At 59.3% G+C, this 17,338-nt stretch overlaps 2 protein-coding genes across 4 annotated transcripts; one reads left to right on the top strand and one right to left on the bottom strand.

Moving 5' to 3' along the window:
• The first annotated feature begins 1,969 nt into the window (after positions 1-1,969).
• On the top strand, positions 1,970-8,424 carry LOC116626987 (tubulin gamma-2 chain). 3 transcript variants are annotated; one of them, XM_032396606.1, is made up of 12 exons: positions 1,970-2,195; positions 2,477-2,589; positions 2,773-2,940; positions 3,255-3,323; positions 3,670-3,749; positions 4,166-4,292; positions 4,907-4,993; positions 5,109-5,258; positions 5,656-5,808; positions 5,906-6,067; positions 6,195-6,419; positions 8,094-8,424. In XM_032396606.1, the coding sequence occupies exons 1-11, from the start codon at positions 2,147-2,149 to the stop codon at positions 6,390-6,392; spliced, it is 1,356 nt and encodes a 451-aa protein (XP_032252497.1). In that variant the 5' UTR covers positions 1,970-2,146; the 3' UTR covers positions 6,393-6,419; positions 8,094-8,424. The 3 variants fall into 3 exon arrangements, with proteins under 3 accessions (XP_032252497.1, XP_032252496.1, XP_032252495.1); XM_032396605.1 differs by lacking the exon at positions 8,094-8,424 and adding an exon at positions 7,134-7,509; XM_032396604.1 differs by lacking the exon at positions 8,094-8,424 and having other exon boundaries at positions 6,195-7,583.
• PLEKHH3 (pleckstrin homology, MyTH4 and FERM domain containing H3) lies at positions 7,553-16,064 on the bottom strand. The gene is made up of 13 exons (XM_032396603.1): positions 15,457-16,064; positions 13,434-13,489; positions 12,999-13,078; positions 12,707-12,898; positions 12,465-12,622; positions 12,232-12,352; positions 11,170-11,476; positions 10,410-10,617; positions 10,049-10,185; positions 9,624-9,756; positions 8,962-9,435; positions 8,466-8,657; positions 7,553-7,910 (listed from the first exon to the last, which is right to left on the bottom strand). Exons 1-13 carry the CDS (start codon positions 15,616-15,618, stop codon positions 7,734-7,736), a joined length of 2,397 nt encoding a protein of 798 aa, XP_032252494.1. The 5' UTR covers positions 15,619-16,064; the 3' UTR covers positions 7,553-7,733.
• Positions 16,065-17,338: the final 1,274 nt, after the last annotated feature.

Below are 17,338 nucleotides of genomic sequence, written 5' to 3' on the forward strand. Positions count from 1 at the left end.
ATCAGACTGTGGGGAAATTGCAATCATGAGATCCCACTGGGCATCCATGGGATGGACAAAAATTAAGATCTGATAACCCAGGTGTGGATGCGGGTATAAGGAAATGGAAACTCCTTTGCTGGTAAGAGTGTAAATTGGTACATCAATCTAGGAAAAAATATGTGAAAACTTGTAAAGTTTGTAAGCTTTCTAAAGAAGATGTACATGCCAGTGGTAGAGAACTTCATGTTCAGAAGTGACCAATCCTGTATTCATTCTATGTAATAGGGGATAAGTAGAAATAATCTAATCACCCCCGTGTTGGAATAGAATAAACTATTTTATTCATCCAGTGAAATACTACAAAGCAGTTAAAAACAATGAAATAAATCTACATGTATCAACATTGCCAAATCTAATGTAGGGTGAAAAAAGCAGGTTACAAAAGGCTAGTATACTCTGATACCATTTACATAAAATTTCAAAACAGAAAAAAACATATAATAAAAATACAAAATCATGCTTGTATGTTTAAAACTTTCTGTAATTTAAAGTAAAACAGAGGGGCACCTGGGTGGCTCAGTGGGTTAAGCCACAAGTCAGGTTCTTGATTTCAGCTCAGGCCTTGATCTCAGGGTCGTGGGATGGAGCCCCTTTTTGGGCTCCACACTCAGCGGGAAGTCTGCTTTGCCCCTCCCCGCCCCCCTCTCTTTCTCTCAAATAAATAATCTTCGAAAGAACTTTTTTTCTTTAAAAGAATTAAAAAAAATAAAACAGAAACCACAATGAGATACCACTTCACACTCAATAAGATGGCTATTATAAAACAAAACAAAACAAAAAATAGAAAGTAACAAGTGTTGGTGAGGATGTGGAGAAATTGGAACCTTTGCACATTGCTGGTGGGAATAAAATAGTGCTGCCACTCTATAAAATGGTACAGCAATTCCTCAAAAAATTAAACACAGAATTACCATATGATCCAGAAATTCTGCTTCTGGGTGTCTACCCAGGATAATGAATACCTGAAAGCAGGTACTCAAACTTATTTGTACAACCTTGTTCATGGCAGAATTATTCACAATAGCCAATAGGTGGAAGCATTCCTACAGAGGAATGGATAAACACAAAATGTGGCATATACATGCAATGGAATATTATACATCCTTAAAAAAGAATGAAATTCTGACACATGCTACAATATGAAGTCACCCTGAGGACATTATGCTAAGTAAAATAAGCTAGACACAAAAGGACAAATACATATAATTCCACTTACATAAGATGCCTGGTCAATGAGGTGCCTGGGTGGCTCAGTGGTTAAGCATCTGCCTTTGGCTCAGGTCATGATCCCAGGGTCCTGGGATCGAGCCCTGCATCGGCCTCTCTGCTCAGCGGGAAGCCTGCTTCTCCCTCTCCTACTCCCCCTACTTGTGTTCCCTCCCTCGCTCACTGTCTCTCTCTGTCAAATAAATGGGCAAAGTCTTTAAAAAAAAAAAAAAAAAAGCCTGGTCAAAATTGTGGAGACAGAAAGTAGGCTGTTCATGGGGATGAGGATGGAGAGTTACTATTTAATGGCACAGGGTTTCATTTTGGGAAGGTGACAAAGTTCTGGGGGATGAATGACAACGATGGTGGCAGAACACTGTGAACGTACATTATGCCACAGAACTGTACAATTAAAAATGATTAAAATGGTAAATTTTATGTTAGGTAGATTTAACTTAAAAATAGAAATTTAAAAAAAAGACTGGCTTGAACCCAGCCCCTCTGTCCAAAAGAGCCACCAACCGGCTTACCTACCCGCAACGCCCAGCTGACCGGGCCCACCTGGACCGCCCCTCCCCGCCCCGACACCCGGGTCTCTACTCCCCGCCTCCCCAACAAGTCTCACCGCGCAGGCGCGGAGCTGGGGGGGAGCGGTGAGCAGAAGGGGGCGTGGCCTCACACTGCGCTTGTGCCGAATTCCAGCTGTAAGTGTTGTGGGGGAAATGATGTCCCGGTTGGGCTCCTCGGCCCGGCGGCAGCCGGGAGACCCGCACTGCACAGGCGCAGACCGAGCACTCGCGTCAAAAGACGAAGAGAGCGCGCGCTCCCCACGTCCTGCGAGCCGGGCTGCCAGGCATTCGTCTCCGCCGTGACTCCCGCGGGGCGGGGCTGAAGAGCGATGCCCCGGGAGATCATCACCCTGCAGCTGGGCCAGTGCGGCAACCAGAGTGAGCGAGCGAGCGAGCACCGGGCCCCTCCAGTCTCCGGTTCTGCCCCTTCGGGTCCCACCCAGTGCTTGGCATCCTCCAGTCCCCCTTTCCCTTCCATGAATCCCCTGCCCTATTGCGCATGATGAACACGTCCCAGATGGAGAGCCGCGCCTGGGCCGTGACAGCTCCCAGATCAGGTGTCTTGGGAGCAGCCTCTGAGTGTGACAGCTTCTGAGCCTAACCCTGGGCTCCTGAGGCCTTGTGACTAGCAGACCCAGGCATCTCTCCCCATCCCCCAGTTGGGTTCGAGTTCTGGAAACAGCTGTGCGCCGAGCATGGTATCAGCCCCGAGGGCATCGTGGAGGAGTTCGCCACCGAGGGCACTGACCGCAAGGACGTCTTTTTCTACCAGGTGCCCCCAGCGACTTGGCCAGGGGGTCTGAGGGAAGGGCAGAGGCCTGGTAGCGGGAAACCCGCTGGGCAGAAGAGCCAGGGCGGCTGGCTTGAGGGGGTGGGGCAGACAGGAGCCAGAGCTGGGAGGATGGAGGACTGGGCCTTAGCTGATTGGGCCCCCTTGCTGGATGCCCCTTGACAGGCAGACGATGAGCACTACATCCCCAGGGCGGTGCTGCTGGACCTGGAGCCCCGGGTGATCCACTCCATCCTCAACTCCCCCTATGCCAAGCTCTACAACCCAGAGAACATCTACCTGTCGGAGCATGGCGGAGGGGCTGGCAACAACTGGGCCAGTGGATTCTCGCAGGTATCTGGGTGGCCATCCCAGAAACCCCTGATGTTCCCTCCCCAGGGCAAGGCAGGCTCAGGCAGCCTGGGGATTTGACTAGACCAGACTGACAATAAATAAGAGACGAAGGGATACCCTGACAAGAGGGACAGCCAGGGAGAGGTTTATGCAGACTGCAAATCATTTGCAAAATAGCTTTTTTGGGTTGAGGGTCACGGCTGAGGCTCTGCTTGAGGGTAGCAGCGGTGTCCCAGGGTAGAGTTCTTGGTGCTGAAAAGAGATACTCCCCAGAACCTTCATCCTGACCCTCCCTCCCATGTCTCTCTCTACAGGGCGAGAAAATCCACGAAGACATTTTTGACATCATAGACCGAGAAGCAGATGGAAGTGACAGCTTAGAGGTGAGGCTCTGCCCCGCTGAAGGGAAAACAAGGCTGAAAAGTGCTGGGGAAAGGTCAGGACGTACCTGAACAGGTGGTGTGATGGGGCAATTCTATTCAAAACTAATTTTTTGAGTATCCTATGTGGGATATCGAAGTAAATAAGGTACAGTACTTGTCCTCAAGGAGATCCTAATCTGGATGGCATCAGCTCCTTAGGCATGAGTCTTCCTTCCCAAGGAGTGTCAGCCTGGATGGACACAGAAGAAGCCTTGAGACATGAGTGTGTTGGGAGTGGGGAATGAGACAAGCCTGAAGCCTCTCCCCCACATCCCTGGAGACTGCCTCTCCATCCCTCCCCATGCAGGGCTTCGTGCTGTGTCATTCCATCGCTGGGGGGACAGGTTCTGGCCTGGGCTCCTACCTTCTCGAACGACTGAATGACAGGTAAGCCTGTGTTTGGGGAGAGGGCATTAGCCCTGGTTCCCTGGGTAAGGTCTTTCCTTTTTATCCCTTTTTTTCTCTTGGACTGGAAGGCCTGGCACTGTGGCTTTGAGTCATTGGTAGGAACAGAGCCTGGCCATCCAGGGAATATCTTGGAAGCAAGAACACCCAAGAGTGGGTTTGCCTAGGGAGAGGAGGGACCTTAAGGGTTTGATGGGTTTGATGCTTTAGGTTTATTCTTTTTTGACTCTGGGCTCTGAGCACTCAGTTCTGCCCTGGCCCCCCCTTTTGTACCAAGAGCTTGGTGACACTTGGAAAGGAATGGCCCTGTTAGCTCTAGAGAAGACCAAGATGGGCAGTGATGGGAGTCCTTCCAATTCACTGTGTCACGTTCCCTTTTCCCTCTTCTTCACCCCCAGGTACCCCAAGAAGCTGGTGCAGACGTACTCAGTGTTTCCCAACCAGGATGAGATGAGCGATGTGGTGGTCCAGCCCTATAACTCCCTGCTCACGCTCAAGAGGCTGACCCAGAACGCAGACTGTGTGGTAAGCACCGGAGAAGGGAGGAGGCGGCTTTGGTCCACCTCCTCAAACCAGTGAGACATGGACACCTGACCTTCGCAAGCCCCTGCCCAGAGAACAGAGGACCAACAAAGCCATACCCGGTGGCCCAAATTATGAACTAAGGACTTGACTCCAAGTTGCTTATAGTCCCTTTAGGCAGTAAGGCTCTCAAGAAAGTGTATACCCCCTGACATATGTCCCCAGTTAGCCTATTTAATGCCTATTCATGCTTAAATTCTCAGCCCAAGGGTCACTTTCTTAGTCAAATCTTCCCTGACTGCCCATTCAAGGTCAAATTCCTTTGTACGTATTTCAGGCTGTAACTGTACTTTTCTGTGAGGGGCACAGACCGTGCCTGTTTTATCCACCATGTATCTCCAGAGCCAGGCATAGTGAATGGCACATGGGGACAATCCCATTTGTTTACTGGGGAGTAGAAAAGTGTCTTGTGATGCCCCTGAGACAGTGCCCCTTTTTAAAGCTAACACACCTACGTCCTGGCTTTGGAGTTTAGAGGGGGCTAAGCTAATAACTTATCTCTCTGCCTGCTTTCTCCTCAAAAAGGTGCCGTGACCCTCTTCTGTCCCCCCCCCCAGGTGGTGCTGGACAACACAGCCCTGAACCGGATCGCCACCGACCGCCTGCACATCCAGAACCCGTCTTTCTCCCAGATCAACCAGCTGGTGAGCCCCCACTCCTGGACTCCCTGGGCTGGAGCCCCCCCTCACCGGAGTGTCGTCTCGGGAAGGGAGCCCTGTCCCCGGGGCTGCGGCCCACGACGCGCGCTGCCGTCCGCAGGTGTCCACCATCATGTCAGCCAGCACTACCACCCTGCGCTACCCCGGCTACATGAACAACGACCTCATCGGCCTCATCGCCTCGCTCATCCCCACTCCCCGACTCCACTTCCTCATGACGGGCTACACCCCGCTCACCACGGACCAGTCGGTAGGAGCAGCCCCGGCAGGCCCTGCCCTCGCCTTTCTCTCCCCCCGCTGCCCCGGGAGCTGCCCTTTGAGGCCCCCAGAGGCTCTGTGCTCGGGGACTGGTACGGACCGTCCGACTCCACGCTGACCTGCTCTCCTCTCCTCTCCCCTCTGCCCCTGGCTCCCCGCAGGGCCCGGGCTCTGTGGGGTCTGCGGACGCTCCCGCACAGGGGCGTGCCCTGGCTGAGCTGAGGAGGGCTCAGAACCTCTCTCCTGGTCCCAGAGCAGAGAGGCTCAGTGTAGACCTGCGTCTCGAGACACTTCCCCAGGAGACCGCACTAGCCCGAGTCTGATGGGGCTCAGGCATCGGACTGGGCCCTGGGTGCCGGCCTGGGCCCTGGGGCCCGCTGTCCCCGCAGGTGGCCAGCGTGAGGAAGACCACGGTCCTGGATGTCATGAGGCGGCTGCTGCAGCCCAAGAACGTGATGGTGTCCACAGGCCGGGATCGCCAGACCAACCACTGCTACATCGCCATCCTCAACATCATCCAGGGGGAGGTGGACCCCACCCAGGTAGGTGAGGCCCCTTCGTGCCACCCCCGGAACCCACGGGGTAGAGGAGAGGCTACCACCACCACTGTTGTGTGTTGTGTGCACCCCCTCCCCCCAGGTCCACAAGAGTCTGCAGAGGATCCGGGAACGGAAGCTGGCCAACTTCATCCCCTGGGGCCCTGCCAGCATCCAGGTGGCCCTGTCAAGGAAGTCTCCCTACCTGCCTTCGGCCCACCGGGTCAGTGGGCTCATGATGGCCAACCACACCAGCATCTCCTCGGTGAGCCTAATCTCCTGGTCTTCTTTGACCACTCTGTTCCACTAGCCACTCTTATCATTCTGCCCCATTCCATTCCAGCCCCTTATCTCGCACTGGTTCCCATCCTGGAGATTTCTATCTCTTTCAGCTCTTTGAAAGTTCCTGCCAGCAGTATGACAAGCTGCGGAAGCGGGAGGCTTTCCTGGAGCAGTTCCGCAAGGAGGACATCTTCAAGGAGAACTTTGATGAGCTGGACACGTCCAGAGAGGTTGTGCAGGAACTCATCGACGAGTACCACGCAGCCACGCGGCCAGACTACATCTCCTGGGGCACCCAGGAGCAGTGACTTCCTCCCCACCACTTCCCCTGGACAGTAAGCACAGTCCCCATAATGCCTGGTCCCTGTGACCCAGATTCCCCTCCCCCAAAACCTTTCTAGATTCATCTCCAGCCCAGGCACTGGCCCTACTTCCTCCCTTCTCTGCCCCGACCTTTGATATGCTTGTTTAGCTCTAGTGAAGTAATAAAGCTTTGTCGTGAATATAGTCAGAGCTTGGTTGTGGATGTAGTCAGGGCTTGGTCTGTGAATATGGGGGGATGAGCCATGTTCCCTCCCAGTTCCCAGGCATGTGGCCTTTACCTGCTCTAGCTTCCTACCAGTAGTCCAGGTGTCAGTGTGGTCACTGTTTCCTTTGGCATACCTGGCCTAGAACCAGGCGGCTCTACTGGAGTCAGCCCTACCTCTCAAAATTACAGAGGGTTACTGAAGTCTGCTCTGTCCTCGGTGCCTAAGCTCCTGCCCCAGGGTGGATCAGCATTACCCCAGACTCTTCCACTCAGGGAGTAGGCCGTGGGGGCTAGTGAAGGAGGGCCTGCAGCATTCTGAGCAGGTCAGGAAACCTGGGACTCTGGATTCCCAGCGCCCAAGGCTATTAGATCCTCAGGAACGCAACCCAATTCAACCTAACTTGATAAAGCAGGAGCGGAACTCAGGAGTAGGGCTGAGCCCATCCTGATAAGGTGTTTGTTTATCTGTGCCAGAGAAGTTCTTGGGTCTGATCCTGCCCCAAGCTTCTCTCCATTCCAGACCCAAAGCAGTAGGCACACCGAAATGGACCCAACGAGGGCCCAGAAGCTGGACACTGGGGTAGGAGCTGGGTAGCGCCAGGCCTGATGACTCACTGCCTTCCGGCCTCGGGGACGCCAGGAGGCCACCCCTGTGCCACTCAATGGAGAAGTGAGTGTGAGTAATTGCCAGCTTCCAAAACTGCCCTGCTGCCTGCCCCACCCAGCACCCTGTGGCAGCCTGCTGGCGAGGAGGAGGTTAAATCCAGAAGGTCATGGAGGGTGGAGCCCTGTGGTGTCCAGACTCCCCTCCGTGCTGGTAAAAGCCCAGAATGTGGGCGTCCCCAGGGGTGGAGCGCTGAGCTATGGGACTCTAACTTGTCCCACTGACAACACTCCCACAGGAAGCGTTTGTGTAAATAAGGATTTTTTTTTTTTTTTTGCTTCTCTTCTACAAATAAATTAAGAAACAAACTAGAAAATTGTCTGCATCCATTGCAGCCCTTGGGTGTGGGGTGCGCCCTGTCCCTGCAGGGCCAAAAGGGTCCATGGTTTCCTCAAATCTCAGAGCAGTCCAGGTCCAGGCTGGAGGCAGAAGGGAGGTCGTGACCTCTTGGCAGGCTCAGTCCTGCAGCTGCCCCAAACAACCAGACTGTCCCTGGGGCTCGTCCAGGCCCGGGTGCTGGCTGGGAGGGGAGGTGTCTGGCAGGTCTTGGCATGGAGGAGAAGGGCTGCTGCAAGGCCTCTCGGGGGAGGGATTGGGCAAGTAGGCATTCACCAGCTGCATGATCTCTTCCACCTAAGAGAGGGCAGAGGTCAGAGGGCAGTAGGGGCCACTGGGTTCTCCTTTGTCTCATCTTCCACCCAGGCTCCTGACCAGGGCCTTCCGAGAGCTGCCCCCCTGCAACCTTTCCCTCCTCACCACGGCGCTCTCCCTCACTCATTATGCGCCAGTCACACTTGTGTCTTTCTGCTTCTCCAGGATGCTGTTGTCCTCTCAGGGCCTTTCCACCTGCAATATCCTCTACCTGGAATGCTGTTGCCCAGATCTTCCTGTGGCTAGCCTAAATGTCACCTCCAGTATCCCTTCCTGACTGTCCTACCTAATGCTACGACTCCTTCCAATCTCTTCGTGTCACCCCACCCTTACCTTGGTAGTATTTATTCCTGTCTTATATAGTTTTCGATTCCTTCTGGAGTGTCTGACAGCCTGCTCTAATGTAAGCGCCTTGAGCTTGTCTTTGATCACTGCTGGATCCCCGGTGCCTAGAGCTGTACCCGGTTCAGTGTTTAATAAAATGTTTCTTGACATCCTTTCCCTTCCTTCCTCCTTCCACACCCTCTTCCCACTCACCTGGGGGCTCTGCAGGAGGAGCTGGCTCTCTCCCACCCTCAGTGCCAGGGTGTGGGGGCCCATTAGCTGGCAGGCGGCCACATGGCCATAGCTGACACTGTGGACGGGCTCTGTCTCACCGGGCCGGGAGAGGGACATGGCCTTGGCCCCCAAGCCCAGGCATAGCTTCTGTGGAGTGCCCCCACCAGGCTCCTACGGACAGATAGGTAGAGTCAGGGTGGAAGGAGGGGACCCCGCAGCATTATTTTTGGTGGTGGTGGGGGCGATGGCTGTGAGCAGGGAGTTTCCCCGTCCCCTCTGTGATCCACACTGCATGTGTGGAGGGGCTTAAGGCTCCGGAGAGGTGAGAGCCCAAGGGCCAGTGTGACTCCTGGGGTTTGGGAGGGGCAGCTGTGCTGGGCGGGGGGAGTGAAACGACCCACAGTGGGGCCTGTGGCTCTGGGGCAGAGGTGTAGGGCTTGGGCCGCCAGAGTCCCCTCTCCCTTCTCCCCCTCACCGTGCTCAGCTCCAGAACGTCATACCGAGCAGCGCCGAACCCTGGACACTGCGCCGCCAGAGCCAGGTAGGCAGCCATGGCCTCAGCTCGGCCCATGCCCCGTAGCCGCTTCCAGCCGCCCAGCACAGCGGCCGCCCTGCCGGCGCCACCGCCTCCCTCGCGGGCCGCGCTTCCCGCCGTGCCGCCGGCCCCGCCGCCGCCGCCGCCGCCGCGCCGGGTCCGCTCCGCGCGCCTCTTGGCCAGGCCCGGGCTCCAGATCGCCCCGGCCAGCAGGGCGGCGGAGGGCGGAGGCCTGGGGACGGGGCGGGGAGGGTCCTCCCGCGGCGGGGCGGAGGGCGGCAGCAGGCGGTCCAGGCGCGGCAGGGGCGCCCTCGGGGAGAAGTCTCGGTGCAGGCTCTGCAGACGCAGCGCCGCCAGGGCGCGCAGCGTGTCGTCGGGCGGGGGCGGCCGGCCGCGCAGCAGCAGAGCGTGAGCCTAGGAGGAGGCACCGGGTGTCAGCGCGGGAGGGGCGGCGAACAGCCCCGGGGGTGCAAAATCTGAGGTCTGGGTCCGAGTAAAGCCTCCCGCGAGGTTGCCGTAACTGTTAAATGTGACGGCTCGGAAAGCGAGGGGTTCAGTCCGGGGGGGGGTTTTGGGGGGGGGTGAATTCCGGAGATGCTCACCTGCTCAAAGAGGAAAGGCAGTTCGTGACCGTCTGGGGACAGCCCCTCAGGGTGCAGGGGCCCGTGAAGACGCAGACATAGTCTCCAACCAGAGTCCGGCGAGTCGTCTAGCGCGGCTTCCTCCGCCGCCAAACTGCAGAAGAGATGAGGACTGGATGCCAGGCAGAAGCGGGACCCCCTCCAAGGCGCTGGACACCGCTGGCGGGGGTGGGGGGAGGAGCGCGACCATGCTGGGGGCGGGGCCAGATGTCTGGGACGCCTGGAAACCCGACAGCAAACCGCCCGCGGGCAGGGCCCCTCTGTGAACCAGCAAACGTGACTGTGCAGGGCAAGTGGCCAGCGCTCGCAAAACGTTTGCACAGGGATTGACCGGAGCTGAGAGGCAGATGGGTTAACGGAGAGCGGGGCTGGGGCTGGACATTTACTTCTCAAACCTGGTGAGCACGTCGGCCATGAGAGTACCCCCAGCCAGGGCTCGCTCCTGGGCTCCTCGCTGCTCGTACAGCGCGAATGCGTTGCGGCTCCGGGCCAAGCCCAGCCGCCCCACCAGCTCTCGAGCAACCTGGGGCGGAGGAGGAATGGGAGGAAAGTCAGGCCGCGCCGGGGTCTCGCCAACTGGAGAGCTCTTTCAGGTCTCCAGGTCCCGACACCCCTCCTCCTCCTCCCCCTCCTTACGCAAATGATGCATCTCAGACTTGGGCAAACCTAGAGCCCAGGCATCAGGACAGCCGGGCATGGGAAGCTGGGAGGAGGGGTTGAGGTTTCAGGGGTCTTTTCTCGCCTTACCTCGCCCGCCGTGGTGTGGGAGTCTATGGTCACAGGGCAGGCACCAGCCCCCGGACAGTGCACGGTGCATAAGAGCTCCTGCCGTCGGCTCAGCGCTGAAATCTCTGCCAGCGAAGGCACCAGCTCCCGGCCGCGCGTCCGGCCCAGCGCTTTCCTGATGAAGCGCGCGTAGGCCGCCAGTTCTGTGTCCGGGAGCGCCTGCTCCGTCCTGGGTTAGGGAAGACCCGAGGGTCAGTGCCCAGAGGGCTTTCCTTCTCCCTCTCCCTCTCGCCTTCTTATCGTCTCGTTTCTTTCCTCTCATGGATTCCCTCCCTTCCAACTCAAGTTGCTTGAAGGTAGCCACCAGCTCTCTTCTGAATCTACCCTTGGAGCACTGCATGGAGCTGAATTACTTTCAAAGGCCCTGACAGCTCTCTCCGAACCTCCCCCTCCCACTTGCCAAAGTCCCCCTGATCCTCCTTCGAGATGAAATCCAAAATCCAGTCCCATCCCGCTGTGCAACCTAAAAGCCCTGGCTGGACTGCCTCAGCCCGGAGGAAAAGCAGCCCTTAGTAATTCCTCTTGCCCAAAGGGGGGCGCCTCTTGTAATTCCTCCGCCCGAAAGTGGGATATGATCTTGTCGTTCCCACAAAGACGCTGTACATATTAGCAGCGGTCAAGTCTCTTCCCTTCTTTGGCTGCAAGTTCTCCACCCGCCAATTTGGCAAGGCCTGTCATTCTCTCCCAGCCCTGTAGCTCCCTCCGCGCCCCTCCCCCTCACCTCTCCAGATGCCCCAGGAGGTGCCCCCGCACAGCTCCCCCGGGCCGGAAGGTGCAGCTCATGCAGGTGAGGAGCTGCCAGTACCGAAGGGCCGCGGGGTCTTGGGTAGCTGGGGGCCCGGGGGGCCCTGCGGGGCCCGAGGTCTGCTTAGCCAGCTGCAGGAAGAGCTCGTCGCGGAGCGCGGGCAGGTCCCGGCAGGTCTGGAGCACACCCTGCATCAGGGGCCCGGGGCGCCGCGCCCCCTCGAGCGCCTGCAGCGCCAGGAACAGCCGCACCGCCTCCTCGCGCAAGGGCGCGTAGCCCGGACCTGCGGGAGGGGGGGGGGGCGGAGGGACGGTTTGGAGAGGGGACACAGAGCTGGGCCCTGGAAGGAAGGCATGAACCAGGGAAAGGTCAGAGGGAGTGTAAGGGGACAGGGGGTGGCAAGGAGGGGAGAGTACGAAGGACAGGAAGAGTGAAGGGAAAGCAGTGGTCCCCACAGAGCCTCCCAGGCCCCTCCCCGTCCGGAGCCCCTAAGGCTGCACTCTGAGTTAGTGAGCTACAGGGGTTGACTAAAGGACACAGGTTCAGACCCCAGATTCTATAATTGGGCACTAAGAGCCATCACCATGGGCCAGAAAACAGGCTGGACCAGGAGTCGGGAAACAAGGGTTCTTCTCCCAGCTCCCCTTAATCTTCTAGTTTTAGAACCGGGACTGGTCACTATTCATTTCTGGGAAGAGATATAGCTGGATGAGGCCAGCACATTCTCCCAAAGTGCTGGCTTTTCCAGCACTTGTAAACATAGTATGACAGGGGCTCAAGAGTATAATGAAAAACAGAGTGTAAAAACTCATGAAGGAGTATCGGTAGTCAGAATGAGACCCATAGAGAAGGGGGTCAAAGGGGGCCTTTTTTCCTGTGCCGGCTTTCCTCTCCTCCACCCTGGGTATCAGTCTGGTCAGCTTCCATTCTCAGCCCTTTGAAAAGTGAGGGGCTGGGCCCCTTTTGGACTTCTAAGTCCTTGTCAAGTGAGGCATTCAGATTCCCCGTCCAAGGGACTGGAGCCATGCCACCACTCACCTGGGGCGCTGACACCGTAGGGCAGGGGCAGGAGTGGAGCATACAAGGCCCCACTGGTGTGCCTCAGAATTGGGTTCCGTCGGTAAATAAGGGCCACGGCCTCCGGGTCCCCACAACTCTCCTAGAAGCCAGGGAAGGGAGTCACAGGGATGGAAAAAGGGGCTCCCCATGAACTCAGAAAGCTTCTGGGTCCACCACCCTCCTCTTTCTCCATGAAGTCCCCTCTTTCACACCTGAATATCCCTAAGCAGCAGCTGGGTAGGGGTCTCCAGCGGCGCCTTGGAGGCGATCACTTCTCGCAGCGCCACCCCCCAGCGTTCGGCCTCGGCCTGGCGGGGGGAGCAGAGCCGGACGCTGTGCTTCCGGCCCGACACGGTCACTGACCACAGACCTGGGAAAAAGAGGCGGTGGAGGGCAATCAGGGCCGGCTGGGGCCGATGCGCAGGGAGGTACAAGAATCCCCACGAAGTCTCACCGGTCTCCTTGGGACGGCGCTCCGGGCCGGTCACCGAGCACAAGCTGGTGAGCACGAGGCTCCCGAGGCGCCGCGCCCCCTTCCCGCCGCTACTGAACTGGTCCAGGGAGTCCCGGGTGAGCACGAACCAGGCCCGGCGCGGGGGCAACCAGGGCCGAGCCCCTCCTCCGCGGGGCTCTCTGTACAGCCAACCTGGGGGAGGGGAGGGAGAAAAAGGGGGTGAGCAGGAGAAGACGTTATCCCCTGGAGGGTTGGGATTGAGACTTCCAGGGTGCATAAGGTGGGTCCCCACCTTTCACGACGACGTCCGGGTCCTCCTCAGGCGGCCCCTTCTCCGGGATGAGGCTCCGTGTCTCCTCCCAGCTCTGCAGCCTGGGCCAGAGGGGAGGGAGGGTTGGGCGAGGCTGTCGGTCCCGCACCCCGCCTCCAGGGGGCTCCTCAGTCGGGGCTCCCCAGACCGCGAGGGGAGCCTGCTCCTGGCCTGGACACCCCTCCCCCAGGCTGTGGGAACCGCTGGGCCGTTCTGACCTCGCACCAGAAATAGCCCAGACCCCCCCTTTCTCCCCGCGCCCCCAGTCGGACCGCCCCGCCGGGACCCCGGCCAAACCACAGCGTCCGGCGTAAGGCCTCTCCCTTATTGCACAACTGCGGAGGGAAGACAGCGAGGATTGGGGTCCCGGGAACAGGCTGGGGGCTTCATACCCTGAGACGCAGGGGCCGAGCTCACCTGTCTGAGACCGGCCCGCTCCTCACCGGCTGAGTGAGCGTCACGTCCAGGGGGCCCTGGGGAAACAGGCGGGGGCAGCCCTCAGGATCACAGCCGTCAGCGCAGGATGCCCGTGGCTTCTGCCCCCCGGACAGCGCTGCTCAGGGAATTGAGGGATCAAGGAGTGGGGTCGTGACTGTGAGGGAGAGAGCTGAAGCCAGGAGGTAGCCCCTTCTGCCAATCTCTACAGAACAGCCCCAGCTAAGAAGTCAAGGCTCCCGCCTTGTCTCTGTTCCCCTTTGAAGATTTAAATCAGGGCTGGATAGGGTGGAAAGAGCACTGTGCAGGGAGTCCAGTCGGGAGACCTGGGTTCTAGTAACAGTCTGACCACTAACTCGAACCACTGACTGGCTGTGGAACCTTCACAGATCCTCTCAGTCTTTGGGCCCTAGCTTCCCCATCTTCAAAAAGAGAGAGGTGGATGGAGCTCCTTCTTGTTGGAAGTCACCCCCTCCTCCTCATTTTCCCTTCATTAGCTGGCAGACAGGCAGGTGGTGGGCACAGAGGTGGATGAAGGGAAGAGGGACTCCTTCAGTGTATGGCTTTCTCCAAGAACGTCTTATGCCCTCCCACAGACACCCCTGAAACTCAACGATAAGCAGAGACCCTCCCCCTTTGCTAGGGCTCAGGAAGGGCAGGCTGAAAACTGGCACACACTCTCCAGGGGAGGTACAGTTCAGGATTTTGCCCTTCTCCCCCCTGCCCTGGAACTTCAACAGGAGACTGGGGTCTGAGAGAGTCCAAAAACCCGTCCAGGAGCCAGGTCAGGCAGGAACTGTGCCATGGTCCCATTGCGCCCAGACTGTTAAAGCCAGGACGGGGAGGTGGGGGAGGGGGGACAGGGACACCTGTCCCCAAGCTCGGGGGAGGGGGGTGGAGGTGGAGCATGAGGGAGGCAATGGCGTGGTTCACAGAGCCGACCCTGCCCAGGCTGGAAGCTTGGGGACGCCTGGGTCCTGTGCCTTCCTGGGATGCAGATCCACCTCTTTTCTGGAGGGTCCAAGAGGAGTTCTCAGCCACACCACCGCGGGGGCAGGTGCTGACCACTCTCTTAGACCAAGTCTCCTAATGGCAGTCCCCTGCTTCCCTCCCTCCACCCCCCTCTATATTTATCCGCCCTCCGCCTCCGCCAGGTGCTGGCGCCGGCCCCAGCGGCGCAGCCCGCCCCACCCGGGCACCGAGCCACCGGGCCTGCTGGGGACCCCTGAGCGGGGGATGGGAGCCTGACCCAGGCCATAGCACACGGGAGTCTGGTTGCGGGTGTGCAGGGGAATCCGGGAGGGGACCTTAGGGGATGGAGGTCTTCCAGACCAATCGAGCCTCAGTTTCCCCACGGGGAGATTCCACAAAACCGGGGAGCCAAGTGTCCCTCACCATCCCCTCAGGGATTCCCCAGGAGCCTCACCAGGGAGGGCCGAGAGTTCTGTCTTGAGTGGCAGGGTAATGACGAGGGGTCCTCGAAGAGTCGTGGCCCCCAGCTCCCTCTCCGTGGGGTCCCTGCCACGGACCCCAATCTGAGGATGCTTTCTCCCCCTCTCCCAGGTCCCCGCGGCGGGAGCTCCGGCATCTGGCCCCAGCACTCAGCGCTCACGAACTGGGAGCGGAGCGGACCCAGGCGTCCGAGCCGCCCAGCCGGCCTCGCCACATTCCTCGGCGCTGGCGGAGGCGGAAGGAGACGGGATGGGACGCGGGCCCGGCGGGGAAGGGAGAGGCAGGGCCAGGTCGGGCCACGCGTGACGCCTCCCCTGCCTCGGGGCCCCTAGCAGGTGGACAGCGCCCAGCATGTGGCGCGAGGCCCACAGGCACATCCCGAGTAGGGCTGCTCCTTGAGCTCCCGGGGGCTCCTGGCCCCCCAGGCAAAAACCTCTCCCACGTCCCCGTCCGCCAAGAGCACGGCGTTTGGCTGGAGTCTGGAGCAGGATCAGACGTGACGGCCGCTTGTAGTGAGAGATTGAGACAAGGCTCCAAACCCCCAGGGACTTACCCTCCCGCCGCCCGCTGGACTCGGGGTCCGCAGCTCAAAGGTCTCCTCGTCCTCGTCCTCGTCCCCGTCCCCGCTAAGCTCGCCGTCCCCGTAGTCCCGGTGCAGAAGAGTAAAGCCTCGACGGCAGCAGAGGAGCCACCACAATCCCCCGGGGAGAGGCATCCGGGCGAGCAGCCGGGGGATGGGGGCGCGGGCAGCCGGGCCGAGCTGCAGGGGGTCGGAGAAACTGGCGGGGCTCCGACCCCAGCGGGGGAATGATGCGGCGGGAGGAGGGGAAGGGAGAGGGGGACAAGGAGGAGGCAGTGTCTGGCGCTAGGGTGCAAGGGGTCGCTTGCTAGAGCCTGCGGGGGGCTCGGGGTCTGGGCCCCCGGAGGGGGAGGGGGAAAGAGTCCAGGGCTGGGGGGGCAGCAATGTCCGGAGCTGGGAAGTAGTGTCCGTTGTAGTGTCCAGCCCTGTGGGGGGCAGTGTCCGGTGCAATGTCCGAGGTGGGCAGTTGTCCAAGCTCCAGGGAGGGTCGTGTCCGGTAGGGTGTCCGGTGGCCGGGGCCCGGGCCGCGCGCGCTGCGCTCCCTGCAGCCCCGGGACTGGCGCGCTAGGGGCGCGAGCACAGCGCCGGGACCCCGCCTCCCCAACCCCCTCCCCTCTGAGGCCCCCCCCACCTTTCCCTCTTCTTTCTCTCCTCCCTTCTTTACAGGGCAGGGTGCAGTTTTCGTCACAGCCTCCCCTGCCCAATCCCTGTGCCTGGCGCCGGGCGCGGCCACCAATCAGGCCACTGAAACCGCGGCGGGTTGCATCATGTGCCCCTGGCTTGGTGACAGCGGGGAGGAGCAGAGGAATAAGGAGGGAGGGGGCGGTGCGATGTCAGCCACGCCCCCGTCCCTGAGGTCGGACGCGGAGTGCTAGTGATGTCACGGAAGCCCGCCTTCATGCCCTTGTTTTAACTCTTGGCTCACCAACCAACAGATTAAAGACCCTCTGGAGACGGAGCTTTGGAGAACGAAGGGCATAGGGCATAGAGGAAGGCCCCGACTGCTGCTCTCTCAACCCCTGTCTCGTCTCAGGGTCCCTGAGAAAGGAAAGATCTTCGGCTGCCTGCGCCGGGCACAGCTCTAGAGGCGGCCCTCCGTCCCTGGATGGAGTAGTCCAATTCTTTGGTCTGAGTCACCTCCTTTTTAAGGTGAAGAAACTGAGGCAGAGACTCGGGGAAGTGCAGACCCAGGTCGGAAATAAAACCTAATTTTGAGCGCACAGCTCACTGAACTCCAGTGGGGAGAGTGATTTAAGATTCAAGGCAATTCTGCGGTCTTGGAATAGAGTGGAGGCCTCTCAGGGTGAATAGCCTGAGGTTCTGTGTCGGAAGGGGTTAAGCGAGGCGCTAAAAGGACGGGGCGGGGCGGGGCCGGGCCGCGGACGGGGCGGGGCCAGGGCGGTCGCGGGCGCGCGCGTGCGTTGCTGACTCAGCGGCGATTCCCGCGGTCTCCGGTGGAGGGTTCCAGGTTGGCCCCCCGTGGCTGGCTTGTAGGACCTTTGGGAGATCAGCGCCATCTCCGGGCCTTCCCCGGATCCTGTCTCCTGGTGGCGGTGGCTTTCGGTCTCAGCCGCCGGAGGCTCTAGGAAGGAAGGCTTGCCCGATCTGGGCGGGGCGGGACAGGGCGGGGACGTCGGGCCAGCGCCTCCCTTGAGACCTCCTCGCCACGCCACGCCCTTCTTGCCCCGGGTCCCCGCACTCCAGGCTGGAGTGGTCGGGGCAGCTTTGCTGACCGGATATTAAACTGCGAGAGTTGTCGCACGTGAACACCATCCTGCCTACCGTGCTCGTGTAAAACAAAGACCAGGCATCAATGCGACCGTCTCTAGAGGCCATCCCGGCCTTGCCCTTGCCC

Source organism: Phoca vitulina, unplaced genomic scaffold (genome assembly GCF_004348235.1).
Source record: "Phoca vitulina isolate PV1807 unplaced genomic scaffold, GSC_HSeal_1.0 scaffold92, whole genome shotgun sequence".
NCBI classification, from domain to species: Eukaryota; Metazoa; Chordata; class Mammalia; order Carnivora; family Phocidae; genus Phoca; species Phoca vitulina.